The 25,238-nt window shown below is 39.0% G+C and overlaps 3 protein-coding genes and 1 pseudogene across 3 annotated transcripts; 3 read left to right on the top strand and 1 right to left on the bottom strand.

Annotated features, from left to right (window-relative positions):
- The first annotated feature begins 5,641 nt into the window (after positions 1–5,641).
- LOC145486093 (neuropeptide Y receptor type 6-like) lies at positions 5,642–7,083 on the top strand. The gene has a single exon (XM_081464804.1). The coding sequence runs from the start codon at positions 5,974–5,976 to the stop codon at positions 7,081–7,083; it is 1,110 nt and encodes a 369-aa protein (XP_081320930.1). The 5' UTR covers positions 5,642–5,973.
- A 4,417-nt stretch (positions 7,084–11,500) lies between these two features.
- Positions 11,501–13,854, top strand: LOC145486092 (QRFP-like peptide receptor). The gene has a single exon (XM_081464803.1). The coding sequence runs from the start codon at positions 12,243–12,245 to the stop codon at positions 13,491–13,493; it is 1,251 nt and encodes a 416-aa protein (XP_081320929.1). The 5' UTR covers positions 11,501–12,242; the 3' UTR covers positions 13,494–13,854.
- A 4,550-nt stretch (positions 13,855–18,404) lies between these two features.
- On the bottom strand, positions 18,405–20,436 carry LOC145485278 (uncharacterized; annotated as a pseudogene).
- Positions 20,437–20,815: 379 nt separating this feature from the next.
- Positions 20,816–21,680, top strand: LOC145485280 (uncharacterized). The gene has a single exon (XM_081463967.1). It carries the CDS (start codon positions 20,832–20,834, stop codon positions 21,558–21,560), a length of 729 nt encoding a protein of 242 aa, XP_081320093.1. The 5' UTR covers positions 20,816–20,831; the 3' UTR covers positions 21,561–21,680.
- Positions 21,681–25,238: the final 3,558 nt, after the last annotated feature.

The following is a 25,238-nucleotide window of genomic DNA, read 5'->3' as shown; positions in this document are numbered from 1 at the left end:
AGTTTAGTGTTGTAGATAGAGGTTAGCAGGGAGAAGAGTCTGGCAAACTATTTACGACAGTCTCAAGACACAAATGATAGACTCAGACTCGTCCAATTGAACCGCAAAACTGAGATTTTATTGTAGTACTTCAGAATTGTGATACAGTCAAACCCATTTACATCACGTGATATATTTACCTCCATCACGTGAGTAATACTTTGTGATGGATGTTTTTGCTCACGTGGTCCAAATCACGTGGCATGTGATGCAAGCGTGGGTTTGAAGCAGCCTTGCAATCACGTGAACAGTGGTGCGATAAAAACTCGAGTTTCGCGAGTTTCGCGTACCAATGAGATGAGTTGACCTTCCAATTTCAAAATAATGGAAATAAGTGATAGTAATCTTTGCCCTCTGAAGTTCGGTTCTTTCTCGCTGACAAATAGAGTTATCTGCCAAGTTGGCGAGACTTTTTACACGAAAATATTTCCGCCAGCAGTTGACAGTTACTGACAGACATTCATTGTACATACACTATTAAGACGTGATGGCATCACTTTGCAAATCACTGTGCTTACATTAGTTGTGTATCATTGTTCAAACCTAGTCGACTTCCGACTTCCTTTTTGGAGAAACATAAGCTCTGTTGTAGTGGGGAAGGGGGGAAGGGACGAGGGGAAGCTTATTTTCCGTTCATTTATCCTAAATTGTGCGGCAAGTAGGGTCAGAAGATTGGATAAAGTTCAATTGATTGGCTAACTTGCTCGAACACTGTCAGGAGATTTATATTTAAAGGAAGGTTTATCAGGTAGGAGGGAGGGAATATGAAGGAATTGAGAGAAGCAATGGCATAGAGTGTTTTCACATGACGTCGCGGCAGCCATCTTGGTCTCTCGAAAGAAAGAAAACGGCGGCCATGTTGGTGTACCAAACCAGTCCTGTGGGAGTTGAACTCTTTTCGTATGAAAACACTTTCTTTTGTTCCAATAAATTCGGATAGCTGCTGTGCCACGTGACTGTAAACGCTTTATTATTTTGATTTTGTATTACTAAATAGATGAACCTAATGAATGTTTCAAAATAAGAACGATTAACAATACTTTAACCGTACATTAACAATACTTGAGGACGTTGATGATTGAGACGTAAATTGATAAAGATGAAATACTTAACTAAGGAACCGAAATGGTGTCCTTGATGCGACTGGAATACTCAAGGGTGGGGTGGGATAAGTGGACCGTGTTAGGAGGGAGGGGAGGGGAGGGAGAGGTAGAATTAGACATGTCACAATCATCAATTTTATTCTCTCACTCTGACATAATGAGTGGTAGCAGCTGTTATGAATTGACATGTCTTGGAATAAAATGGTGCTCACATCTAAGGCTTAGAATTTTGTGATTCGCTTGTCTTATGGACAACTAATAGAAAGATCGTCCCAAGAAAGCTTTTCCAAAATGTTTTTAAAAAAAATGAAACGATATAAAGCTAGAACAAATGAGTATAGATTATCGTAATGCGCTTGCAATTAAGGATTAACAGTACGAGTGATATTTGAAACCCAAATTTGCACTGACCTTTGTAAGAATTTTCAGATATCTCGAGTAGTGTAAATTCTCAATTAATTTCTCACGCCTTCATACCATTACTCCTCTGTTACATTGCTTAGAATATTACGCTTGCACATACGTGCCTATCCTAGTCCCAAAACTGGGACTTTGATTTCTTGGTCTCGCTTTTCGGGCACTCTCCGCTGACGGAAAGCGCGAGCTCTGGGTATGAGATCATCCTCGTCCCCATTGCTACTGGTTTTATAATGGCCACGTGACCAAGAGAAACGGAGGCTCTGGCAAGAGAATGGGTATGCGAGGGGAAAAAATGACTTCGGTTGCGCAGTTGAAGCAAAGGGTTTCAATCTCGTCAAATGATCCTGCGCTTTTTGGTAAGTGGTCAAAGAAGACCGGCTCTCTGAACAAAATCAATATTGGTCCTAAAAAGAGTATCTCGGCTTCTAGAACATTACTTTTGGGAGTGCTTTTTAATGAATGGTTCTGGGACGAGACTGGCTTATAAGTCCACTTGCAGTTGTGTTATCTGTGGATTTGCGTGGGAGCAACGACAAGCACATATTGTAAACGTCAGGCAGTTGTAATTCATTGTACATATATATATGTAACTGTGTCAACGATCGTAATTTTATCAAATTTCACTTAATTTCATTTTAAGTTAAATTATATTGAAGTTAATCCATGATTCTTTTTAGCTTTCTCACGCGCTGAATTAACTATCTCATGAACGGTAGATTATAAAAATTTGCTGCCAAATAATGAAACTATTTTTTACACTGCTTGTGACGCACCTTGTCATCAAGAGATAAACGCCAAGGAAATCGATTCAAACTATTCCTTTAAGATCTGACAACAAATTTGTTCACCACCAGAAAATTAACCTGACCTTTCGCTTGTTTGTGAGGTGAAGAAGTTTGCGTTCCGGTTTACTTTTGTTTTGCACAAGGGTGAAAGAAGAATCATTTCAATTTAAAAACAAGATAGCCATTTCTGTGTTTTTATAATGCCTTAGACCCCATCCACACAACAACAACAACAACAACAACAACAACAACAACAACAACCATTTATTTGTACTCACAATTTATAAAATAATTACAATAAACATTAAATTAGTATAGAGTACTGCCTGCCCAAAATAACCATAAGGGCTAACAAGAATGGGCAGACATTAAGTTACATAGATTATTTACACAGTTGTCGGTCGGTAACACACTTGCACACACACACACACACACAAATATAAAGATACAAACAGAATGGAAGCTTACAGCGGAACAAAATATATCCTTATGAATTAATTAAAATAATTGTAATATTTAATATGAATCAATAAAGTGTATTTTTAATTTCTTTAATTGAAAATCAAGTAAAAAAAAAAAAAAAAACACAGCTTTATTTCTACGGTTAGGCCTACCATCTACACTAATCCGTCACGAAAACGGAGCTTTTTTAAATCGGACGAATTTGAAAACGCCCGCTTTTCGGTGTATTGTGAACCAAAACATTTGAAAACGGAGCTTTTCGAAAACGGGGACGTTACGATAATCATGTGATACCCCGACCGAGTTTTCCTCAAACACAATCGTTTCAAATTTCTCCGGTGTAGTGAGGACGGAAAACATTTAATGCGTTTTCAGGATGAAACCTCCGTTTTAAAATTTCTCCGGCGTAGCAAGGAGGGGGCCGTGGTGAAGATGAAAACTTCTGCCTGTGTAGTGATGTACGTGTTTGGAATAAAATTAACTCCTAGCTTGATAAGCAGATGTTGTCTTCGTGTATTGTCTTCGACAACGTTTCGGTTGTCTTTTGAGACACAATTGCTTTTTTAGAACGTAAAACAACATGCAAATTTTCGTGTTTGGAGGACGTCTGTTTTCCGCACTTTTTCAAGCGATTACCGTTCTTTTCACACAGTATGATAAATATCGTAGAACTCCACTGCGTTATATTATTAGATATAGTCCAATTGTTTTTGGTCGAATCATCATTTGAACATGTCTTCGTCAGTAGAGTTATAACTTCCCAAACTTCATTGTTTCGTTTACTGATTTGGGGGAGCCAAACGTTCACTGGTTATTGAGGAGAAGTTGAAGAAAGATAGGGTCGATATTACGGTTTAAAAGCTGCCTGGAAGGACGCAATCATTTAATATTCCGAAACGAAATACCCGTGGAATAAATGTAGAGCCAAAAAGTCCCATGCTTAACACATATTCCATAAATATCCAGAAAATGTTAAAATATCAAGACAACTACTGAAGGCAAGCAATTTCCACCTTTGTCTAAAACGTGCAATGATCTATACAATTGTTTGGCTTAAAATCCAAAAAAAGAAATTATTAACGTTTGTTTGTTTGTTTGTTTGTTTGTTTGTTTGTTTGTTTTTAAGCCAATCTCCAAATAATAAGCAAACTTTAGATCAAACAAATTATCAAAATCGCAAATTACAATCTCATCATACCTCCCCGCCACGCTAACTTTGGATTCAGTGGGGCCAACAGCCTTTCCGTAATGTGGTTACGAAGCTTGGGTTTCCTGTGGTACACCTAATCCTTTTTTTCAGCTCTCCACCGTCTGGTTCTAAATGATTCTTAATCTTATCTGAATGGCCGTTACTAGGAATAATTAGTTGTACTAATCGGCATTTCCTATCTTGACGCGTCGGCTGATTTATATTAAACGGAAAAATATCACCCCGCATTTAATTCTACGATCGCCGTTTCAAGACACGGACGTTTTTCGAAACTGGAACTGCCATAACGAACCGTTGTACAAGTCAACCACGCGATCAAGACTGTCTCTTAGTTTTCCTGTAATTTACGGTTGATACTAAATCTACTATTGTAGGATTTGTTGAAGCAATCACTGAGGAGAAAAGGTAATTTTCATCATTTCAATTTCATTCTTCATCTATCCATCTCGCGTTTTTCAAAGTAATGAGCAAACCGAGTTATTACTAAAATTAAATTTTAGTTGCTTTTTTAAGTGCATTACTGATGTAGCTAAAACAGTTAGCTTCAGGTCGGTGTTTTTGCCGCAAAACATACGCGAAGCTAAGGTACAGGCGCCGATCGTATTTTAAATTTGTATCGACAAGATAACTGAATATCAAACTACTTGACTATTTAACAATATACGAAATTATTTAGTTAGGTTGCAGTAGGAATATCACCAAAGGGAATTTTGCATTGGCAAGTCCGCCAGGAACGTCGAAAACCCCTTCAAGGTACAAAATAGGCAGATAAGGCTAAATTGCAATCGGCCAGCATAAAAAAGTAGGATAAAATTATGTAACACCATATTTAAAGAAAAAATGTTTTTTATTCATTTGCGCTCTCATCAGTTTTGTTTAATTTTCTTGTTGGCTCTAGCGAAAAATATTTTGATGGACCCTCAATTTTTCTCAAAAGCATCAATGCAAAGCTAGATGAAAAAAGAAGTTTTGTCGGGCCAATGTCCGCTTATTTTCACAGGGACTGCATTCATAAGTGAACGCGAATACATTTACTTTAAAAACATATGCCGATCATAAAGGAAGTAACAATAGAAGGGTTTGGCATTCAGAGTAAGGAACTAACAGCTTTAAAAGAATGCAAATGTTGGAACTTGATTGAATTGGGTATCATGATGGGGCGGTAGCTGACCAACTGAATTATCCTTTTAAGGAACTTCAATTGTGTTAGTATAGTTCTATCTCAATTCAGATAATGATTTTCAGTTATTTTTATGTCGCGCGTGGACTTCATTTGAGAGTTGCAGCTGTGCAGCAGCACTCATCACTTCATTTTTCTAATGATTTACAGCGGGTATTCTTCTTTTAGTCTTCTCGGGAATTGAATAATCAAGTAATGTTTCTACATTATCCTTCCAAAACTTCAGAAAAACGAGAAAATATCTCAACAGTTGAAAACGTTTCCTAGACACTGCACTCTAACGACTGATGATTTCTAGAGTTCATAATGTAATTGTCGATTATTTTCCGTGCCATCATTTCAATTTGCCAATTCCCCTTATAGAATATGTCGCACACAAAACTTGTACTTGCTCTACTGGGTCCTAGAGTCCTTTTTTTACTATCGGAGTTTTGTAGTATTTTCATTCTTCCAAATGATACGGCTTAAAAATGCTCTGGGAACAGTGCTGACATGACGCAGAACCGACAGTTTCTATCTTCAGTTACGCCAAGTTTCAGGCGTCAAAACGGAAGTGGGCTTCCCCAATATATAGGTCGATATAAGAAAGCTCTGGGTGGCTAGTTTGTAACTATAGTTGATTACCACTTCTTGATCTTGGCTTCATCATTTTCCAGTTGTAAAGGCTCCCCCTCATTGCAACATTTTGGATCAAATTCGTCTGGCAACCCAATTACAATGTGTTCCTTTTTACTTCGCAGCAGACCTGTTTAAAGGGCAGCCTACGCATTAGACATGAATTCAACACCATTTGAATCGGTGCCATTTGAGGCAGAGCCCACCCAACCGTCAACAGAAAGTCGCAGTTTCCAAGCGTCTATTCAAATAGTCGTGAACTTGGTTTTCGTGGTTCTTGGTATTCCAGGCAACGTTTTAGCCATAATATTCGTCTGGAAGAAAAGTGATGGTTCTCTCTCACCCATAATCCCGTTCCTACTCAACTTAGCTGCGGCAGACCTACTGGTTCTTACCGTTTACATTCCATTTTACATCGCCTACGAGGCCGCAGAATTTGAATGGCCATTTGGCGCTGTCCTCTGCAAAGCTGTTTTCTCATTGACGCACATGTGCATGTACGCCTCGCTGGCGACCCTAACGGCCATAGCTGTTGAGAGATATTCAATAACATTTTGCGACGGGATCAGAAGAAAAACTGTCAAATATGTCATCGTTATCATTTGGATCACTGCTATTTGTCTCAGCATTCCTCAAATGGTCTATCTAAAGACGATTCAAATTGATCCTTTTGAAGAGTTCGAAGAAGACGAAGAAGAGTTATTGGAAGGGGGAAGGATGGAACAAGAAGAAGCCAGATACATCTGCGAAATCGAATGGCCACACCCAAATTTGGAGAAAATCCTCCAGCCTATCGACGCAGTTATTCTGTATTTAATTCCGCTATCTTTTATTTTTGTTATTTATATTAAGATTATCACCAAGCTGCGCGCAATTGATCGTAAACAACTCCCTCCAGCGCGTTTAGTTTTTGTGAAGCAGCGGCAGCGCGCGGTTTGCAAGATGGCCACCGTCATCGTGATCTTTGCATTATGTCACCTTCCCATTCACGCGTTCCATCTTCTCCGCGTGTTCTTCTTTGAATCCTGGCTCGTTCTCGTGTCCGCGTACCCGTGGATTTTCACACTGCCCGTCAACCTAGTGCTCGTGACACACGTGGTGAACCCGCTGGTCTACGGCTCACTTCACCACTGCTTCGTGTGCGGCGTGCAATTTCTCCAATTAATGTGCACGGATTGCCGCTTCAAACCTGCAAAGGCTTTTTCCCTTCTCATTCGCAAGAGCAACACTCAACAAACTCCTCTTAAGAACAAACGGAGTTCTGTGTAAAGATAACAGCCTTTATCACCGAGATGTACGGAAACATTTTACATAGAACCGCGAGGAAACACTTTTAGGGCCATCTACGTCGATACTACCTTTCTCGTTATAAGCATCAATTTACCTGAGAACAATAATTCCGTGCTAGAACCCTAAAGATACGATAAATTAATATGTGTGGCAAATATAAGAGAGATGCTGTGAGTTGAAAATTAACCGAAATATTTCATTTCAGAAAAAAAAAAGCATCAAATTCCAATCACTGCCATATTAAATTTCTGTCAGTTTTCCAACTTTTAAAGTCGTTTCAATCTGATTTCGGTCCATTTCTTTTCGAACTCGGCATGAAAGCTCGGTTCTTAATGCTCCTTTTCCAAATGATATTGCAGTTGCTTTATTTTTAACCTTGTTCTAAATTCTGCTTAAGGACATTGACGTCAGAAAACTAAGCGCTGAATTTTGGCACACTTTGTGTCGCCCAAGACACTGTCGCAGCTTGCACGCCAGCTCATCACACGTAATTTTGCTTTCTTATGATAAATACGTCATGGGTGATAAAAAAACCCCGACCTTTTTAAACTTGGCATCCAACATCATGTAAGTTGAATTTACTGAATTTATTGCACTATATGTTTGGGGTGCGAATCGTGTTTACGAAGACGTCAGTTCAATTGACGATCTTTTATGTTTTATCATCATAATCTCTTGGTTTTATCTTATGATTTCTGGACACAACACCGACTCGTTCGTCATTGTCTATTGTTACGTACTTCCCTCGCTAAATAGAATTGCATCCTTGCTTATTTGCTTGATCGGTTCAGCAGGTGAATTTTGAGAATAAATTACTGAAGATATTCAAATGAAATGAACTTGATAAGGACAATATTTATCGCATGGAATCGTAATTACAATCTGGCACGAAAGGCTATTGAAGCGGCGTTTTGGACTGCAAGATTAAAACAGAGTTCCTTGTCTTGCAATTTTTGACACGAAGCGCTTCGGAAGTTGTTTATTTTCTGGTTTCTGCGAAACTAAACGGCTGAGTACAGGAATAAGTCAATTATGTTAGGAAATAGCGCTTGATCGTTCCAGGAGTTTGATTCGTCGGTTTTATCAGGTCATCTTTACAGGCGAGTCTTTACATGTCACTGTTAGGCATGCTGGTGAAAACAAATGAGGGAGATTCTGAGTATAATAGTCAAATGAAATGCGATATTTAAACCCCTACCTATTTCCAATCGCGCGAAATTAGTTTTTATTTAATTATGTGCTGGTAAAATTGTTAAGAACGTCGATTGTAGCAGTGTAATGCCAGTATGTAGTATGTTTAACAAGCCAGTAATACAAAAACAGAGGACGATAAAAATGTTTTACAGATAGTCTTTCATTAAAGCATTATTGGCTGACAAATGTACACAGACTCATGATAATTTTAAATTTTAAACGCCTATTATTATTAACAAATCGCATTTCTTGTACTTGTATATAAACAAACATCAGTGATCAATGAGTTAAGATCCACTTGATAAGTTTCAGAATTGTAGCAAGCTTCAGACCAGCAAATTTAGGTATTTTTATTTGATAGAAACGGATAAATATGGAGCCATAAAACTGTTAAAAATTTGAACGGTTAGTATAAAAGCGCTGCAAAATTCCTAACTTAAATTTCCGTAGGAGTCACGACGGAGAAAGTAATTTTAATGGACAATATTATGTCAATTTAGCGTGACCTTATATAGCCTCTTTAAGAAAGGTAAAGAATCGGTTGACGTACAATGCAATATACATAACTTATATACTTGTAAATATGCAGTCAGACGTCATCGATGGTTTGTCTGTGTTTTAAAATTGTAAACTGAAGTGAAACGTACACACAGAGCGGTGTTTTCACTTAAGTGTCGAACTACGCTGATTTGCATTGCTTTGCTTTTACATTGCTATGTACGCTAAACGATTGGCTAATAATACTAGCTCCACTTTGTCATCGAATATAAATAGCAAAATTATTTAACAAATAGATTCCATGTTGCAGTTCGTATGTTCAGTAATAGATCACAGATGACGATAGCCGAGTTCCGATGTTCCTACCACACTTTGACGTCTTCTGTGATCTATTACTGAACAGACGCACAGCAACATGGAATGTAATGTTTAATTTAATAAAAAAACAAAAAGAAATGCTATGACGTAATCTATACTTCTGTCCTCCATCTGAACATCAGTAACAACTGCTCAAAATGCGAGGATAATTTAACTTATAACTAATAAATGGACTTGCTCGCTCATTTTTCCCCGCGCTTCGACTCAGCTGCATATATTTGCCTCAAGTTTTTGATTAGTTCGCTGTGATGGCTGCGACCTTTGAAGCTGGCTAGATTGATTACTTGGGTTTTGGTTTTGTGGCATACAATTAAAAACTGTTCTACATTGTTCCACGGTGAATTGACTAAATGTAAACCTAATTGAGTAAAAAAATAGCTTAAATATGTTCTCGTTACTCTCACAAAACCCCTCTCTCTACTCAGAGATAAAACGAGCGCAGTTAATTGTTGGACTAATCCCCAAAATGTTGGATGGAAGGGAGGGTGCAGATTGCAATCCTATCTAGGGGTAGGGAAGGGGTAAAGGTAAAGTCTGCATGCGAGCCAAGTGGCCCATCAGGCCGGAGCTTATCCCGCTTTCTGTAGCATGAAGCGACCAGGAGTATTTCTACTCCCCCCTGGATAGGATGCTAGTCCATCGCAGGGTTACCCCCAGCATTAAGTTCGCCGGTACCCATTTATACACCTGGGTGGAGAGAGGCACTGTGAGAGTAAAGTGTCTTGCCCAAGAATACAACACAATGTCCCCGGCCAGGGCTCGAACCTGGAGCGCTCGATCCGGAGACGAGCGCAATAACCATGAGGCCAACGTAACCATGAGCAATATATTTATGTCACTACTTGTTTCAGAAAGTCACAAAGTTAAACGAACTGGGACGGACGAAATTACTATTCCTCCGAGCGGAAATGTTCTTCAAGTTTTGTAGCAGATTTCGCGCCTAATGAGTCGCACAGGAAACTACCTCATAACATCATCTCGTCGATCTAAGCCAGGCTGAAAATGAAAAGTTCAACATTGTCTTAAGCCAAATGTAAAAATCCTCTGAAAATACACCGCTCTTTAACTGGATGTAAAACTGCACTTCTTAATTCAAGTTTCCCCACGAACGGCGAACCGCTAAGGGTCACGTGTCCAGTACCAGACGTCACGTGCAAACGTCAAGACGTCGGTTTTTTTCTCCGGAACTAATACTTTACCTCAAGCTTTATTATTTACCTCTTCAGTGTTAATTTATGCCACGTACAAATGCTGAAATCAAATGAAGTACTCTATTTTCTGCAAATTGATTATGATTTCAAGGCGAATAAGCAATTCTGCGCGATATCGAAACGTTTGAGGACTCTTAAGGTTTCTTGCGGGAAATATTCATCATATTTAGATGGTCAAGCGTCTGTTCCCTGGAACTCGATCAAGCTTTTTTTAAAATTTGTATGTGATGACGATGACGATGACGATGACGATGACGATGACGATGACGATGACGATGACGATGACGATGACGATGACGATGACAATGTTGATAATCCAAATTAACCTCAAACGTCTAAAGGCATTTTTTACGGCAGTTTGGTGTTAGACGTTTGTCGTTCGCCGTTCGCCGTTCAGACGTTAGTCAATTTAGATTGGAGCAAATTGAAGCGAATAGAAATCATCCTGTCAATGTGTCGAAAATTCAGTCAAAATTACTAAGTTTTTTTCTTCCAAAATCTTTGTTTTCTAGCACCTGCAGCTTTCTAAAGAAATAAAGTATCATGGCATACACTAACGCTAGGTAACAGTAATTTCTGACTTAGTTACTTAGTTCGCCTTATCGACTTTCCCTGAACTGTCCATATTCATTTAGAATATTTCTGATTCGATTCATTTTTATTCATTTTATAAAGTCACCAGTTAAGTGAAAAAATGTAGATGTAATGAAAGAAATAAGAGGAAAATTGCGCAATTTTATCGAGCCCACAGCTTCCCGAATTTGTTTACACTGTACACTTTGAACTCACTTCAATGACACATGTTAGGTGTGTCTTAATTGCTTTACTTGCACCAATCAGAACATCAGAAACACTGCTTATATTGCGCTATCAAGACGATTGATTTATTGTCTAGACTAAAAAAACAAATATTATGCCTTGCTCAATGTTTGACTGCCATACCCTTATAAATATAACAAACTTCTTGTTGAGGTCGTCCCAAGTTGAAAAAAGATCGTTGTCGGCTTGTCCTTGACGTGATAAACTTTTAAATTGGGCCCTTCAATTTGCCAGTCGTGACAAGTGAGAGTGAGTCACCTGAACTCGTAATTGCCGTCTTTACGCATGATGAGTTTTCAATTCAATGACGCTCGGCGACCACGTAGTGTTACGTCGTGCCACAGTTTTAAAAGTTACTGCAACAAACTGCAAACAAGCGGCAACTGCCAGCTTATGCAGTCATTTATATCGCGCTTCAAGGTAATAAACGCAAGCTTAAGCTAAAATGCCTGTAGTGTCCACGGAAGACACTTGCTGAAGCGGAGAAATCAATTGATCAATCAATCAAAACTGCCCTGCTGAATCATTTTCAATGAATAATTTATTACCTTTTTCAAAGTTTCTTTCCCACGCATAAATAGAAAAGCGTAGAAAAAGTCACGAGATGTCATTCAATATCCACCTGACGTCGAAGGGCCTTCGTCAGAATGTCAATCAGCTAGCTTCGTTCACAGATCATTCACAAAACGGCTTTGAAACAATTTAAGCTGCGAGTTTTAACAACAAGACTGGTGCTTTGTCTCGTTTATTAACGAAATGGCAGGATTTTTGTAAACAGTGCGTGTGTAAACAGGGGAGCCAAGTTAACAAAGCCACCGAGAGGCATCTCGCCTGCTGAGTTTCATTCATTGCACCGTCCCCAAGTGCAGGTGGATGCGAAGAGTGGCTATAGATGTAACCTTATAGAACTCGTTGACTTCGATTTCAAAGTCCATTAGCCGTAGCTTGGGCAGTCGTTTGCACATTACAAATATTTGTACTGTCACTTTGCAATATTTGGAGTTGTAATCATAACATTACTGCGAAGATCTGATCACAATGGAGCTAGGGAACGTAACTTCAACGATTTCTTCCACAACAAGTCTTGCCGAAAACTCCTTAACAGGCATATTTTATGTAGACGAGCTTCCCGACTGGCTCCACGCGTTTGGGTTTGGGCTTTATGTGATGCTTCTTGCTCTCGCTTTCGTTGTCGACACAGCCATATTGTTTGTATTCTATCGAGTAAAGGAACTGCGAAATGTGACCAACAATCTGCTTTGCAACATGGTGGCAGCGGACTTACTTTTCGCGCTGCAAACTCCTGCAGAAGCATTGTCCATCAAATACGATAACTGGATCACCGGTGATGCCCTTTGCAGGATTCACAGGTTTCTCCTGCACACATTTTATAACGTGGTTATCATAAGCCTGACAATTGTAAGCATCGAGAGGTACTATGCAATATGTCACCCAATGCGATTCAGAAGTCTCAATATCAAATCATGGATTGTAGCCCTGGCGTCTTGGATTGCAGCGTGTATTTTGGCTCTGCCACAAGTCTTCTTCAGCTCAACTACCATGTCGAAGGATAGACTAGTTTGTAGCCAGGAGCGCCCAGATGACTACTTGCTAGTTTTCCTTTGTTATCATGTGCCAGTGTTTATTTTGCTTTATTTTATACCTCTTGTAATTCTCTCCTTTACGTTCGCAAGAGTTTCGAGAAAACTCCGCACTGTTGTGCAACGATTTCGATCACGGTCACGATTTGATATTTGTGGCGCCATGAAAATGCGAAGGAGCATCATAAGAATGCTTTTAGTTGTAGTTATAGTGTTTGTGGTGTGTCTAACGCCCCTGACAGTTATTGAGTTGTTGCATGTGACACCTGTAATGGACCAGTTCGACCCATTCGGGACTCTCGTTGTTACTGTGGAGATACTAGCCTTTTCGCATGCGCTGTTTAATCCCTTAGTGTGTTCGTTTATGAGCAAAGAATTCAGGAAGGCTGCAAAGAAGGCTTTTCGCATTTCGCGGAGTCTAAAGGGCGATTACTGCATGCGCATCCGCAAGAGAGAGGACACTAAATACAAGCTGAAACAAGTGAAGCAAAGCGAAGCTATTGGTGCGGACAACGAAAAGAGAGTGTGGACGGACCATCAAAATCCCAGCGAGCCTGGAGATGTTTGGAAGGAAAAAGGCACTCGTAACGATGGATTTTCGTTTGCTTTAGATACTCTAGCGCGAACAGAAAGCTCTTTGACTGAAACGACTGATATACCTAGGGAGGAAGGCTGTAGCAAAAGTTAGAGTAAATCAAGCCACGCATATTTAAATGAGCTACATCATGGTTTGCTCGTCTTGAAAAGTTTAGCCTAAAATGTTCAGGTTCATCGTTTGTAATCCGAGTTAATCTTCTCATTTCTTGTTCCTTTATGGTTTGTTATCATCTCTTTGGTATTTTTCTATCTTAGTTAACTGCTATTTTCAAGTAGCAATCAATTTAAAGATAGCTTTGTACGTGGTTAAACTAGATCAGCTGTTAAAGTAAGTGTCTAACTTCATTTCAAAGAGTGAATCAGAGCCCCATCTTTCGATAAGCCTTGGTATGTCCAAGCAAATTGTGTTTTCACTCGTTTATTTCCGCCTTCTACTTTACACAGAATCAGTGGAAAAGTAGAAAAAGAGCCTTAAATAAAATAGGATAACATGAAAAAAATAAAAATAAAAATAATAATAATAATAATAATAATAATAATAATAACAAGCTGTTTTTGAATCACGCAGACTTCAATAGCCTGATTCACATGAGTTTCATCAGGATACAAATTATGGCAGAACTATTGCACTGATTGGTTGAGGAGTCTTAGGGTGCTTTCCATTGTGCCAAAAATTCCGGAAATTTCGGTAGAACGTCAAGTGGAAAGGTCCGTTTCGGTTCGGTCTGACCGGTCGGACCGCAATTGGCCGTTCCATTTTGACAAATCGGCTCGTTGCCCTACTTCGTTTCCGTAGAGTTTCACTTTTGTGGCCGAATAGAAAGTGTTCAGAGCCATTCCTTTCAGTTGTCCAGATTTGACCGAAAAATTTTACTCCATTTTCCTGGGTTAATCCCGCTGGTCTCTGACCGGTTGGTCTGGCATAATGAAAAGCACCTGTAGTTTTCCAGTTGTCTCAACTTATAGACGCCCTAATAAGAAGCTATTTATACCATTCATTAAACTATCGTAGCAGTCTTTTGAAAAGGGTTTTTTTCCGGGGGGGGAGGGGAGGGGAGGCGGGAACGTCTTGCTTCAAAACAGAAAGTAAGCCAAGCGAGCTGGACCCCGGATACAGTGGTCCTGTCGCGTACGCTTTTACGTTTTTGTGCACAAGCTTTGTCGAAACAGCTGTACATCTCTTTTCTTAAAGTGGCGTGGCATTGCAAAATGAGTCTCATGTGTAGTAACTAAGCCCAGAAACACTAGGCTCGAACGCCCTGAAACTCGTTCTTGCTGGATACAATATCATGATGTTGTTGTAAATGTAGAATGTTGATAATACTTGCATTTTCAACTTGCAATGCAAACATGGTCGCACGACAAGTTCCATTGAAAAATTACTGGCTTTAAGATCCTTGGGGCAAAAATCAAACTTCCCGAAATTTTGCAGTATCATTATCGTGTAGACAATTTATGGCAAATTAGTCCTATACCTCTGAAAACAGATGGAAAGAAATGGTTGAGTTTCTCTTTGCCTTTTTAGCTTGACGAGGAAAAGAGAAACCTAACTTCTACTCACCACCAAGGAGTAGAATAGTGTGACGGGGAAGGGGCAAAACTCTAGGAGGGGGGGGGGGGGGGGAGAGTTACCGTGCACCTTCGACGATCTAGCGTTCTATCCACACGACTAACAATGCCCTATTCGCACCTATTCGCATCAATAGCCCATAATCGAGACCAATGAGCCAAAGTGACAAAGAAAAAGACGTTTAAATTTTTACGATTCCTTTTACTTTCTAATATTAGTTAATTTAAGACAGATTTAATCCCATGATATCAAGTCCAGTTAAAACGTTCCTTAGGTCCTTGGTTCTTGTGTCAGTTTTCCGGGTTTCAGTTAACGATTGTAGCCTGTAGTCATCTCTTTCATTCCTTCGTTTTCTAAATCATCACACTGAATCTGCCTTGCTGCTCGGCACACATCTCGTTGGACCTTCTGAAACTAAAACGATAATATAATCCAAATGGAAAGTGTTAGTGAAACTAGTGGTTTGATTGTTATAACGATTCAAATGAAACATTTTAAGGAGTAACTCCAAGGCTTATTGCATGGACCTTTGGTTATTACTTAAAGTATTCTTGTACAGAAAGCTCGCTGAAAAAAAGCCAAACTGGTGACTGTAGTTAAAAACCACAACACAAGCGTACCTCTCTCTTTCTTCCAACGGGTGCTTGCCAAACGGGCCCTCTCCTGCCTTCCGTGCAGGCGACAATTGAGCCAGCTACAAGTACGAAGAGAATAAGTAGTTTAGCCTTCATAGTTCCTCTTTTCTTCTATCGACGAATAAGATAATATTTTTTCTTCTTGCAAGCTTTTTTATGGTATCTTTGCCGTCGTTTTAACCAATGAAATACAATTCTGCCGAGCTATTAATAGTAAAATTGTGGTGATATTAACCTAGATCAACTTATGTAAGAGTAAGCTATTTGGGATAGAGAGGTTAATGGGACCTGTTGTCTTTTTTTCCTTGATTCTATATTAATACCCATAAAGGAAGTAGAGTTTCCATAAATACATGGAATTGTTAATTGTAAACTGTGACTGTGTTTCAATTTACCGCGTGGCTACAGCCGGCATCTGGACTTTGAAGTTCAATTTATGGAAGATAAAAACCACACTGGCTTAATTATTGTAAATGGTTATTTAATAGACGGATCTTATAATTTAAGTTCAACGAAGTTTCAGACCATATTTTTCAATTCGTTTGCACTTTGTTGTCAATGCCGGAATCCTTTATTCTGTAAATGACAGAATCTTGCATTGACGTTTGTTTCGCTCAGGATTTGACCTGGCAAAAGATAACTTTTCAGTTGTAGATATATGGAAATAGGAGTACATTAAAAGCTAAGATTTCTTGAGTAAACCCAGAGCTCGAGAGGAAGATGACCTAAAGATGAGTTTATCGATCGTATCAAGTTTTGGCTGGTTAAATTTCTGTCTTCAAAATAACTTTTTGGAATAAAGGAACTCCTACTCAAGTCTCAAATCCAAAATAGAGCTATAAGTTCAAGTTACGTGAGCAACCTACCATGAAGAGAAAATCTAAAGGGAAACAAAATTTTGGAATGGTAAGCTTACTAACATTACAAACTCAGCTAAGTATGTAATGCAGTAGTATGTAGTATGTAGTCCAAATTTGCGCCTTTATTCCAAAAATGTGAACGAACACATTGATATTGCCAAAAGGAAGGTGGCACTGGAAACATTAGGAAACATGAAATTAAATCCTCGTGCACTAATTTTTTTTTTTAGTAGTTAAGTACTTTATTGGTTTCCTGCACTACTAGTAATTACAACAACTATCACATATATCGCTTAGGCTACTTAACATTGGTTTCCATTACTAACGTTAACATTGCTCTCAAGTATAATTTAACTAATTTTATGTAAGGTTCTGCGCTTTTGCGAGGGGCAGTTTTTCGTAGCTAATGCCGGACTAAAGTTTTCTATTCCATACTTAAATAAAACTTTATTAACAAAGACTGAAAGGTAAATAGCTTGGTTCTCCATCTTACTGGTGTATATGAAGTATTTCATAAATAGGATCGTGTAATTAAATTTCTTTAATATTTCTTTTTCGTATGGGCCAGATATGATACCAAATAGTTTCTCTTCAATTGAATCTTTCTTACCACAGTAGAGATATTCATCGTCCGCTTTAATCCCACATCGATGAAGCTCTTTTTTAGTAACTACAATCCTATGAATTAATTTAAACTGGAATTCCTTCAATTTTGTCTCCTTGCAGATGCTCTTTATGGAGGTGAAAATTTTTATCCAGACATTCTCATCTAGTCTTATTTTGCTGCTTCAATTCATTGGGCCAGTCTTGCTGACAGTGTAAATTTTCCGGTTTAGTAAAGCATAGAAGTCTCTAGTTTTAGCATTATCGAGTTATATTTGTGTAGAGTCGTCTAACTGATACAGAAAGTTATTTCTTGTATATAGTTCGTTTTCCAGTGGCTCTGTATTTCTTGCTTTGATTACTAAATATTTTGGGATTGCGCTGGTAACTTGGTAAAATTGGAGAAAACTCGTATTGCAGTCATAGCTGCACTAATGACACTCAGGTTATTTACTCTTTACACGGAGAAACCGTTTAGTCAAAGGTTTGTACGAATGGCAAGCAGAAATCCCTGATTGTAAGTTGCGTTCGGATTGGCCATTTACCATTTTATCCTCTCTCCCTCCACTCCCCTCTTCCTTCCCCTTACTGTAAGAGACCAAGACGAGCTCAATCACATCATAATATCATAATTTCACGATAGCGGTGAAGAATTGCAAATGGTCAGCACATTTTGCACTCGGAAATTTGTTAGAACTTTATCAACAATTGCGGGATCTTGTATTCTCTGACAGATCCAGTATTTTCGTTTTCGTTAGTTTTGAACATTTGTTGCTACAAAGAGAGACTAAATGAGCGGAAGTCGAAATCAAGTTGGCAGCATTTCAAAGAGGAGTTACTCGGCATAATTATCAGGGCTCTTCTCATGCTTGCTGCACTTCAATACTTGACCACTAAGATCACGTAATCAATAAATGTCGATGCCCTTCAGTCTAGAGAGTGGTGTATTTTTGTTGATGAGGCATTACTGGCCTCAATTTGAGAGAAACGACATGGGGAGCGGCTAGTTGGAAACATTCTGTAGAGTTTTCTGTTATGAATGCTGTCAATATTTTGCAGTTTTCTTTGACTAATAAAACACTTGCTCCGAACTTTCTAGCACTTCCCAGTTTAGTAAACTCACACTGCTAGTATGTAACAGGAGACGATTTTTAGCATTAATGGTTTTAATCCATGTTGTACGAGGCAAAAAATAGTTGTGGTACGACGTTAAAAATAGTCCGATTCATCTGCCGGCAGCTATTTTGAACTTAGCTTTGTTGTATACTATAACAAATAATTGCTACTATCAGTTAACAAGAAGACGAAAGGAATATAATGGAGAAAAAGGGCTGTGTGTTACAAATGCTATGCTTTTATGGTAAAACGATTTTTTCGAATCAACAAATTTTTAGAAACGGATTTCACTAAAAGCGTTAACGTTAAAAAACAACCGATCGCTCGACGGTCATTTTTAAATTGAAAAGTAAAAGTTTTGCATGCGTCCAAATATATACAATCGATTATGAGAATGCTAATGAAAATGCTAATGAGACACTGACTACATAGAAACAATACAAGAAAATTGCGGCATGAGTAATAAAAACGTTAAGGCGATAGAAACGATTTGAAATAAAATAATTTTAAAATAATTAAGTAAATAGCTTCGCGCGGATCGAGTCACTCTGTTTGTTCAATTTTGGTTGAAGTTTACGAATAAAAAGCTTTTCAAAAATCAAACAGTCGAGTTTACTCTGACATTTTTTCAAAATCTTGAAGTTGCTTCCGATGGTCTCTGGATCCTTTCCGTGCTCATCCTTTACGTCGTTGCCGACTGTTGATCGCTTATGTTACTCCACACGTTGATGTAGGTGTCAACTCGTGAAGCCGGCATAGTCTGCATCGCACAGACCACACTCGTAATAATAAACAACGTTTTGTTGATTCTCAATTGGAGGTTTATGTTCCTTTGGTTTGAATTGTCTCTTGATATTCTGACTTGTGTAAACAGGCTGGACAACGGCATCAATCTTTCGACTGAGATCACCGAGTTGGTGTCTTACCGCATTCGCCGATTTCTGGTCTTTGAACGGTAAGACAATTCTGATGGGAGCATCTTGTTCATGGATACTTGTTGTTTAGAACACACATTCTCAGTAACTTTCATTTCAATAAAATGTCTGATGGTGTCCTCTACGTCCTCTACGAGGGTTTTGGGATAATGCAGGCGAGCAAAAACCATTTTAAGACGTTCACATTCTTGATGGAAGAACTGCCAATTCGAGGAGAGTTTGAACGCACGGTTTAACATTGTCTTCAGTACAGAATGTTTATACCTTAGGTCAACATGGCTTTGGTAATGCAGTAAAAGCCCAGTATCGGTCGGTTTCACGTAGACCTTCGTATCTAGTCGGGGACCATTTCTGATAATCACTATTCCAAGAAAGGGAAGCTTGCCGTTGTCTTCGAATTCCATTGTGAAGCTGAGTGAGGGGTGGATTTCATTCAGTGTTAACAAGAATTCAGAGGCAGATGAAACATCGGGCATTTGCTGAGGATGTCGTCGACATAGCGCTTATAGAAAACAGGCATCTTGTTTTGCTTTTCCAATTTTTCTTCAATATTGCACATAAACGCATTTGCCATTAGTGACCCGAGGGGAGAGCCCATGGCAACCCGGTCCACTTGCTCATACAGATTTCCTTCGAATTGGAAAAGCCGGTTTTTCGTAGCAACTTCTAACAGCTCCATAAGGTCAGTTTTTGTGATGTTGAGGTCATATTCCTTATTGAATCAATCGGGTTTGAAAGCTTTTTCCGCTAGGATTTCGATTGTTTCATCCACTGGTACGTTTGCGAAAAGAGACGGAACATCGTATGACACTAAAATGTCCTGTTCGTCGATTTTCATCTCATGAAGATCACCAGCAATCGAGAAGATGTCATTAACGGTTTGGTCGTTGACGGACAAAGGTTTTAGCTCCTCATCAAGCCCCTTAGCAAGCTTGTAATTGTAGGTTCTTGTTGGTGACAGGATTGGACGGACCGCTAGTTTCTTCTTGTGGGTCTTTGGCAAACCATAAAGGTGTGCGAGCCTAGAACCCTTTTGGATCAGTGAGTGGGCTATGGGTTTCGGAAGAATTCTTTGCACGATGGAGGACAGATCCTTCTCCTTTTTAAGTAGTGGGTGGTAATGCTTCAGAGGTCTTCCCTTTGCTTTTGGTCTTTCGAGACTGATGGGTATAAATTTAGTTTCATCACTAATAGATGATTCCCTCAGTAGGCTGACATATTCTGTTTTGTCCAAGATCACGTCTCTCGAGCCTTTATCCGGTCGCGTAATTACAATATCGTCTCTCTTCATTAGCTGACCTATCGCTCTTAACATTGGTTTTGGTGGTGTCGGGCCTTTCCTCTTGATGTAGCTAAGGCCAATAGAACGTAGCGTTGCAACGCTACGTTCTATTGCCCTTAACTACCTCAAACTAAATTTATACCCATCAGTCTCGAAAGACCAAAACCAAAGGGAAGACCTCCGATTTTCAGGCATATTTTCTGTAGACGAGCTTCCCGAATGGCTTCACGTTTTTGGGTTTGGACTTTATGTGACGCTTCTTGTTCTCGCTTTCGTTGTCGACACAGCCATATTGTTTGTATTCTATCGAGTAAAGGAACTGCGAAATGTGACTAACAATCTGCTTTGCAACATAGTGACAGCGGACTTACTTTTCGATTGCAGCGTGTATTTTGGCTCAGCCACAGGTCTTCTTCAGCTCAACTACCATGTCGAAAGATAGACTAGTTTGTACCGAGGAGCGCCCAGATGACTACTTACTAGTTTTCCTTTGTTATCATGTGCCAGTCTTTATTTTGCTTTATTTTATACCTCTTGTAATTCTGTCCTTTACGTTCGCAAGAGTTTCGAGAAAACTCCGCACCGTTGTGCAACGATTTCGATCACGGTCACGATTTGATATCTGTGGCACCGTGAAAATGCGAAGGAGCATCATAAGAATGCATTTAGTTGTATTTATAGTGTTGGTGGTGTGTCTAACGCCCCTAAAAGTCATTGAGTTGTTGCATGTGACACCTATAATGGACCAGTTCGACCCATTCGGGACGCTCGTTGTTACTGTGGAGATACTAGCCTTTTCGCATGCGCTGTTTAATCCCTTAGTGTGTTCGTTTATGAGCAAAGAATTCAGGAAGGCTGCAAAGAAGGCTTTTCGCATTTCGCGGAGTCTAAAGGGCGATTACTGCATGCGCATCCGCAAGAGAGAGGACACTGAATGCAAGCTGAAACAAGTGAAGCAAAGCGAAGCCATTGGTGCGGACAACGAAAAGAGAGCGTGGACGGACCATCAAAATCCCAGCGAGCCTGGAGATGTTTGGAAGGAAAAAGGCACTCGTAACGATGGATTTTCGTTTGCTTTAAATACTCTAGCGCGAACAGAAAGCTCTTTGACTGAAACGACTGATATACCTAGGGAGGAAGACTATGGCAAAAGTTAGAGTTAATTAAGCCACGCATATTTAAATGAGCTACATCATGGTTTGCTCGTCTTGAAAAGTTTAGCCTAAAATGTTCAGGTTCATCGTTTGTAATCCGAGTTAATCTTCTCATTTCTTGTTCCTTTATGGTTTATTATCATCTCCTTGGTGTTTTTCTATCTTAGTTAACTGCTATCTTCAAGTAGCAATCAATTTTGTACGTGATTAAACTAGATCAGCTGCTAAAGTAAGTGTCTAACTTCATTTCAAAAAGTGAATCAGAGCCACATCTTTCAATAAGCCTTGGCATGTCCAAGCAAATTGGATTTTCACGCGTTTATTTCCGCCTTCCACTTTACACAGAATCAGTGGAAAAGTAGAAAAAGAGCCTGAAATAAAATAAGATAAGATGAAAAAATTCCGGCAATTTCAGTAGAACGTCAAGTGGAAAGGTCCGTTTCGGTTCGGTCTGACCGGTCGGACCGCAATTGGCCGTTCCATTTTGACAAATCGGTTCGTTGCCCTACTTCTTTTCCGTAGATTTTCACTTTTGTGGCCGAATAGAAAGTGTTCAGAGCCATTCCTTTCAGTTGTCCAGATTTGACCGAAAAATTTTATTCCATTTTCCTGGGTTAATCCCGCTGGTCTCTGACCGGTTGGTCTGGCATAATGAAAAGCACCCGTAGTTTTCCAGTTGTCTCAACTTATAGACGCCCTAATAAGAAGCTATTTATACCATTCATTAACCTGTCGTAGCAGTCTTTTTAAAAGAGTTTTTTTTTTTTCGGAGGGGAGAGGGGGAGGGGAGGGGAGACGGGAACGTCTTGCTTCAAAACAGAAAATAAGCCAAGCGAGCTGGACCCCGGATACAGTGGTCCTGTCGCGTACGCTTTTACGTTTTTGTGCACAAGCTTTGTCGAAACAGCTGTACATCTCTTTTCTTAAAGTGGCGTGGCATTGCAAAATGAGTCTCATGTGTAGTAACTAAGCCCAGAAACACTAGGCTCGAATGCCCTGAAACTCGTTCTTGCTGGATACAATATCATGATGTTGTTGTAAATGTAGAATGTTGATAATACTTGCATTTTCAACTTGCAATGCAAACATGGTCGCACGACAAGTTCCATTGGAAAATTACTGGCTTTAAGATCCTTGGGGCAAAAATCAAACTTCCCGAAATTTTGCAGTATCATTATCGTGTAGACAATTTATGGCAAATTAGTCCTATACCTCTGAAAACAGATGGAAAGAAATGGTTGAGTTTCTCTTTGCCTTTTTAGCTTGACGAGGAAAAGAGAAACCTAACTTCTACTCACCACCAAGGAGTAGAATAGTGTGACGGGGAAGGGGCAAAACTCTAGGAGGGGGGGGGGGGGGGGAGAGAGTTACCGTGCACCTTCGACGATCTAGCGTTCTATCCACACGACTAACAATGCCCTATTCGCACCTATTCGCATCAATAGCCCATAATCGAGACCAATGAGCCAAAGTGACAAAGAAAAAGACGTTTAAATTTTTACGATTCCTTTTATTTTCTAATATTAGTTAATTTAAGCCAGATTTAATCCCATGATATCAAGTCCAGTTAAAACGTTCCTTAAGTCCTTGGTTCTTGTGTCAGTTTTCCGGGTTTCAGTTAACGATTGTAGCCTGTAGTCATCTCTTTCATTCCTTCGTTTTCTAAATCATCACATTGAATCTGCCTTGCTGCTCGGCACACATCTCGTTGGACCTTCTGAAACTAAAATGATAATATAATCCAAATGGAAAGTGTTGGTGAAACTAGTGGTTTGATTGTTACAACGATTCAAATGAAACATTTTAAGGAGTAACTCCAAGACTTATTGCATGAACCTTTGCTTATTACTTAAAGTAATCTTGTACAGAAAGCTCACTAAAAAACAAGCCAAACTGGTGACTGTAGTTAAAAACCAAAACTCAAGCGTACCTCTCTCTTTCTTCCAATGGGTGGTTGCCCAATGGATATACTGCCTTCTGTACAGGCGAGAATTGAGCCAGCTACAAGCACGAAGAGAATAAGTAGTTTAGCCTTCATAGCTCCTCTTTTCTTCTATCGACGAATAAGATAATATTTTTTCTTCTTGCAAGCTTTTTTTATAGTATCTTTGCCGCCGTTTTAACCAATGAAATACAAGTCTGCCGAGCTATCAATAGTAAAATTGTGGTGAACGTGGCTTTTCCTTTCGTCATAGCCATAATATTAACCTAGATCAACTTGTGTAAGAGGAAGCTATTTTGGATAGAGCGGTTAATGGGACCTGTTATCTTTTTTTCCATGATTCTGTGTTAATACCCATAAAGGAAGTTTCCATAAATACATGGAATTGTTAATTGTAAACTGTGACTGTGTTTCAATTTACCGCGTGGCTACAGCCGGCATCTGGACTCTGAAGTTCACTTTAAGGTAGATAAACCACACTGGCTTAATTATTGTAAATGGTTATTTAATAGACGGATCTTATAATTTAAGTTCAACGAAGTTTCAGACCATATTTTTCAATTCACTTGCACTTTCTTGTCAATGCCGGAATCCTTTATTCTGTAAATGACAGAATCTTGCATTGACGTTTGTTTCGCTCAGGATTTGACCTGGCAAAAGACAACTTTTCAGTTGTAGATATATGGAAATAGGAGTACATTAAAAGCTAAGATTTCTTGAGTAAGCCCAGAGCTCGAGAGGAAGATGACCTAAAGATGAGTTTATCGATCGTATCAAGTTTTGGCTGGTTAAATTTCTGTCTTCAAAATAACTTTTTGGAATAAAGGAACTCCTACTCAAGTCTCAAATCCAAAATAGAGCTATAAGTTCAAGTTACGTGAGCAACCTACTATGAAGAGAAAACCTAAAGGGAAACAAAATTTTGGAATGGTAAGTTTACTAACATTTAAAACTCAGCTAAGTATGTAATGCAGTAGTATGTAGTATGTAGTCCAAATTTGCGCCTTTATTCCAAAAATGTGAAGGAACACACTGATATTGCCAAAAGGAAGGAGGTACTGGAAGCACTAGGAAACATGAAATTAAATCCTCGTGCACTAATTTTTTTTTTAGTAGTTAAGTACTTTATTGGTTTCCTGCACTACTAGTAATTACAACAACTATCACATATATCGCTTAGGCTACTTAACATTGGTTTCCATTACTAACGTTAACATTGCTCTCAAGTATAATTTAACTAATTTTATGTAAGGTTCTGCGCTTTTGCGAGGGGCAGTTTTTCGTAGCTAATGCCGGACTAAAGTTTTCTATTCCATACTTAAATAAAACTTTATTAACAAAGACTGAAAGGTAAATAGCTTGGTTCTCCATCTTACTGGTGTATATGAAGTATTTCATAAATAGGATCGTGTAATTAAATTTCTTTAATATTTCTTTTTCGTATGGGCCAGATATGATACCAAATAGTTTCTCTTCAATTGAATCTTTCTTACCACAGTAGAGATATTCATCGTCCGCTTTAATCCCACATCGATGAAGCTCTTTTTTAGTAACTACAATCCTATGAATTAATTTAAACTGGAATTCCTTCAATTTTGTCTCCTTGCAGATGCTCTTTATGGAGGTGAAAATTTTTATCCAGACATTCTCATCTAGTCTTATTTTACTGCTTCAATTCATTGGGCCAGTCTTGCTGACAGTGTAAATTTTCCGGTTTAGTAAAGCATAGAAGTCTCTAG

Source organism: Orbicella franksi, chromosome 4 (assembly GCF_964199315.1).
Source record: "Orbicella franksi chromosome 4, jaOrbFran1.1, whole genome shotgun sequence".
Taxonomy (NCBI): Eukaryota; Metazoa; Cnidaria; class Anthozoa; order Scleractinia; family Merulinidae; genus Orbicella; species Orbicella franksi.
This window is presented reverse-complemented; position numbering and strand designations above follow the sequence as displayed.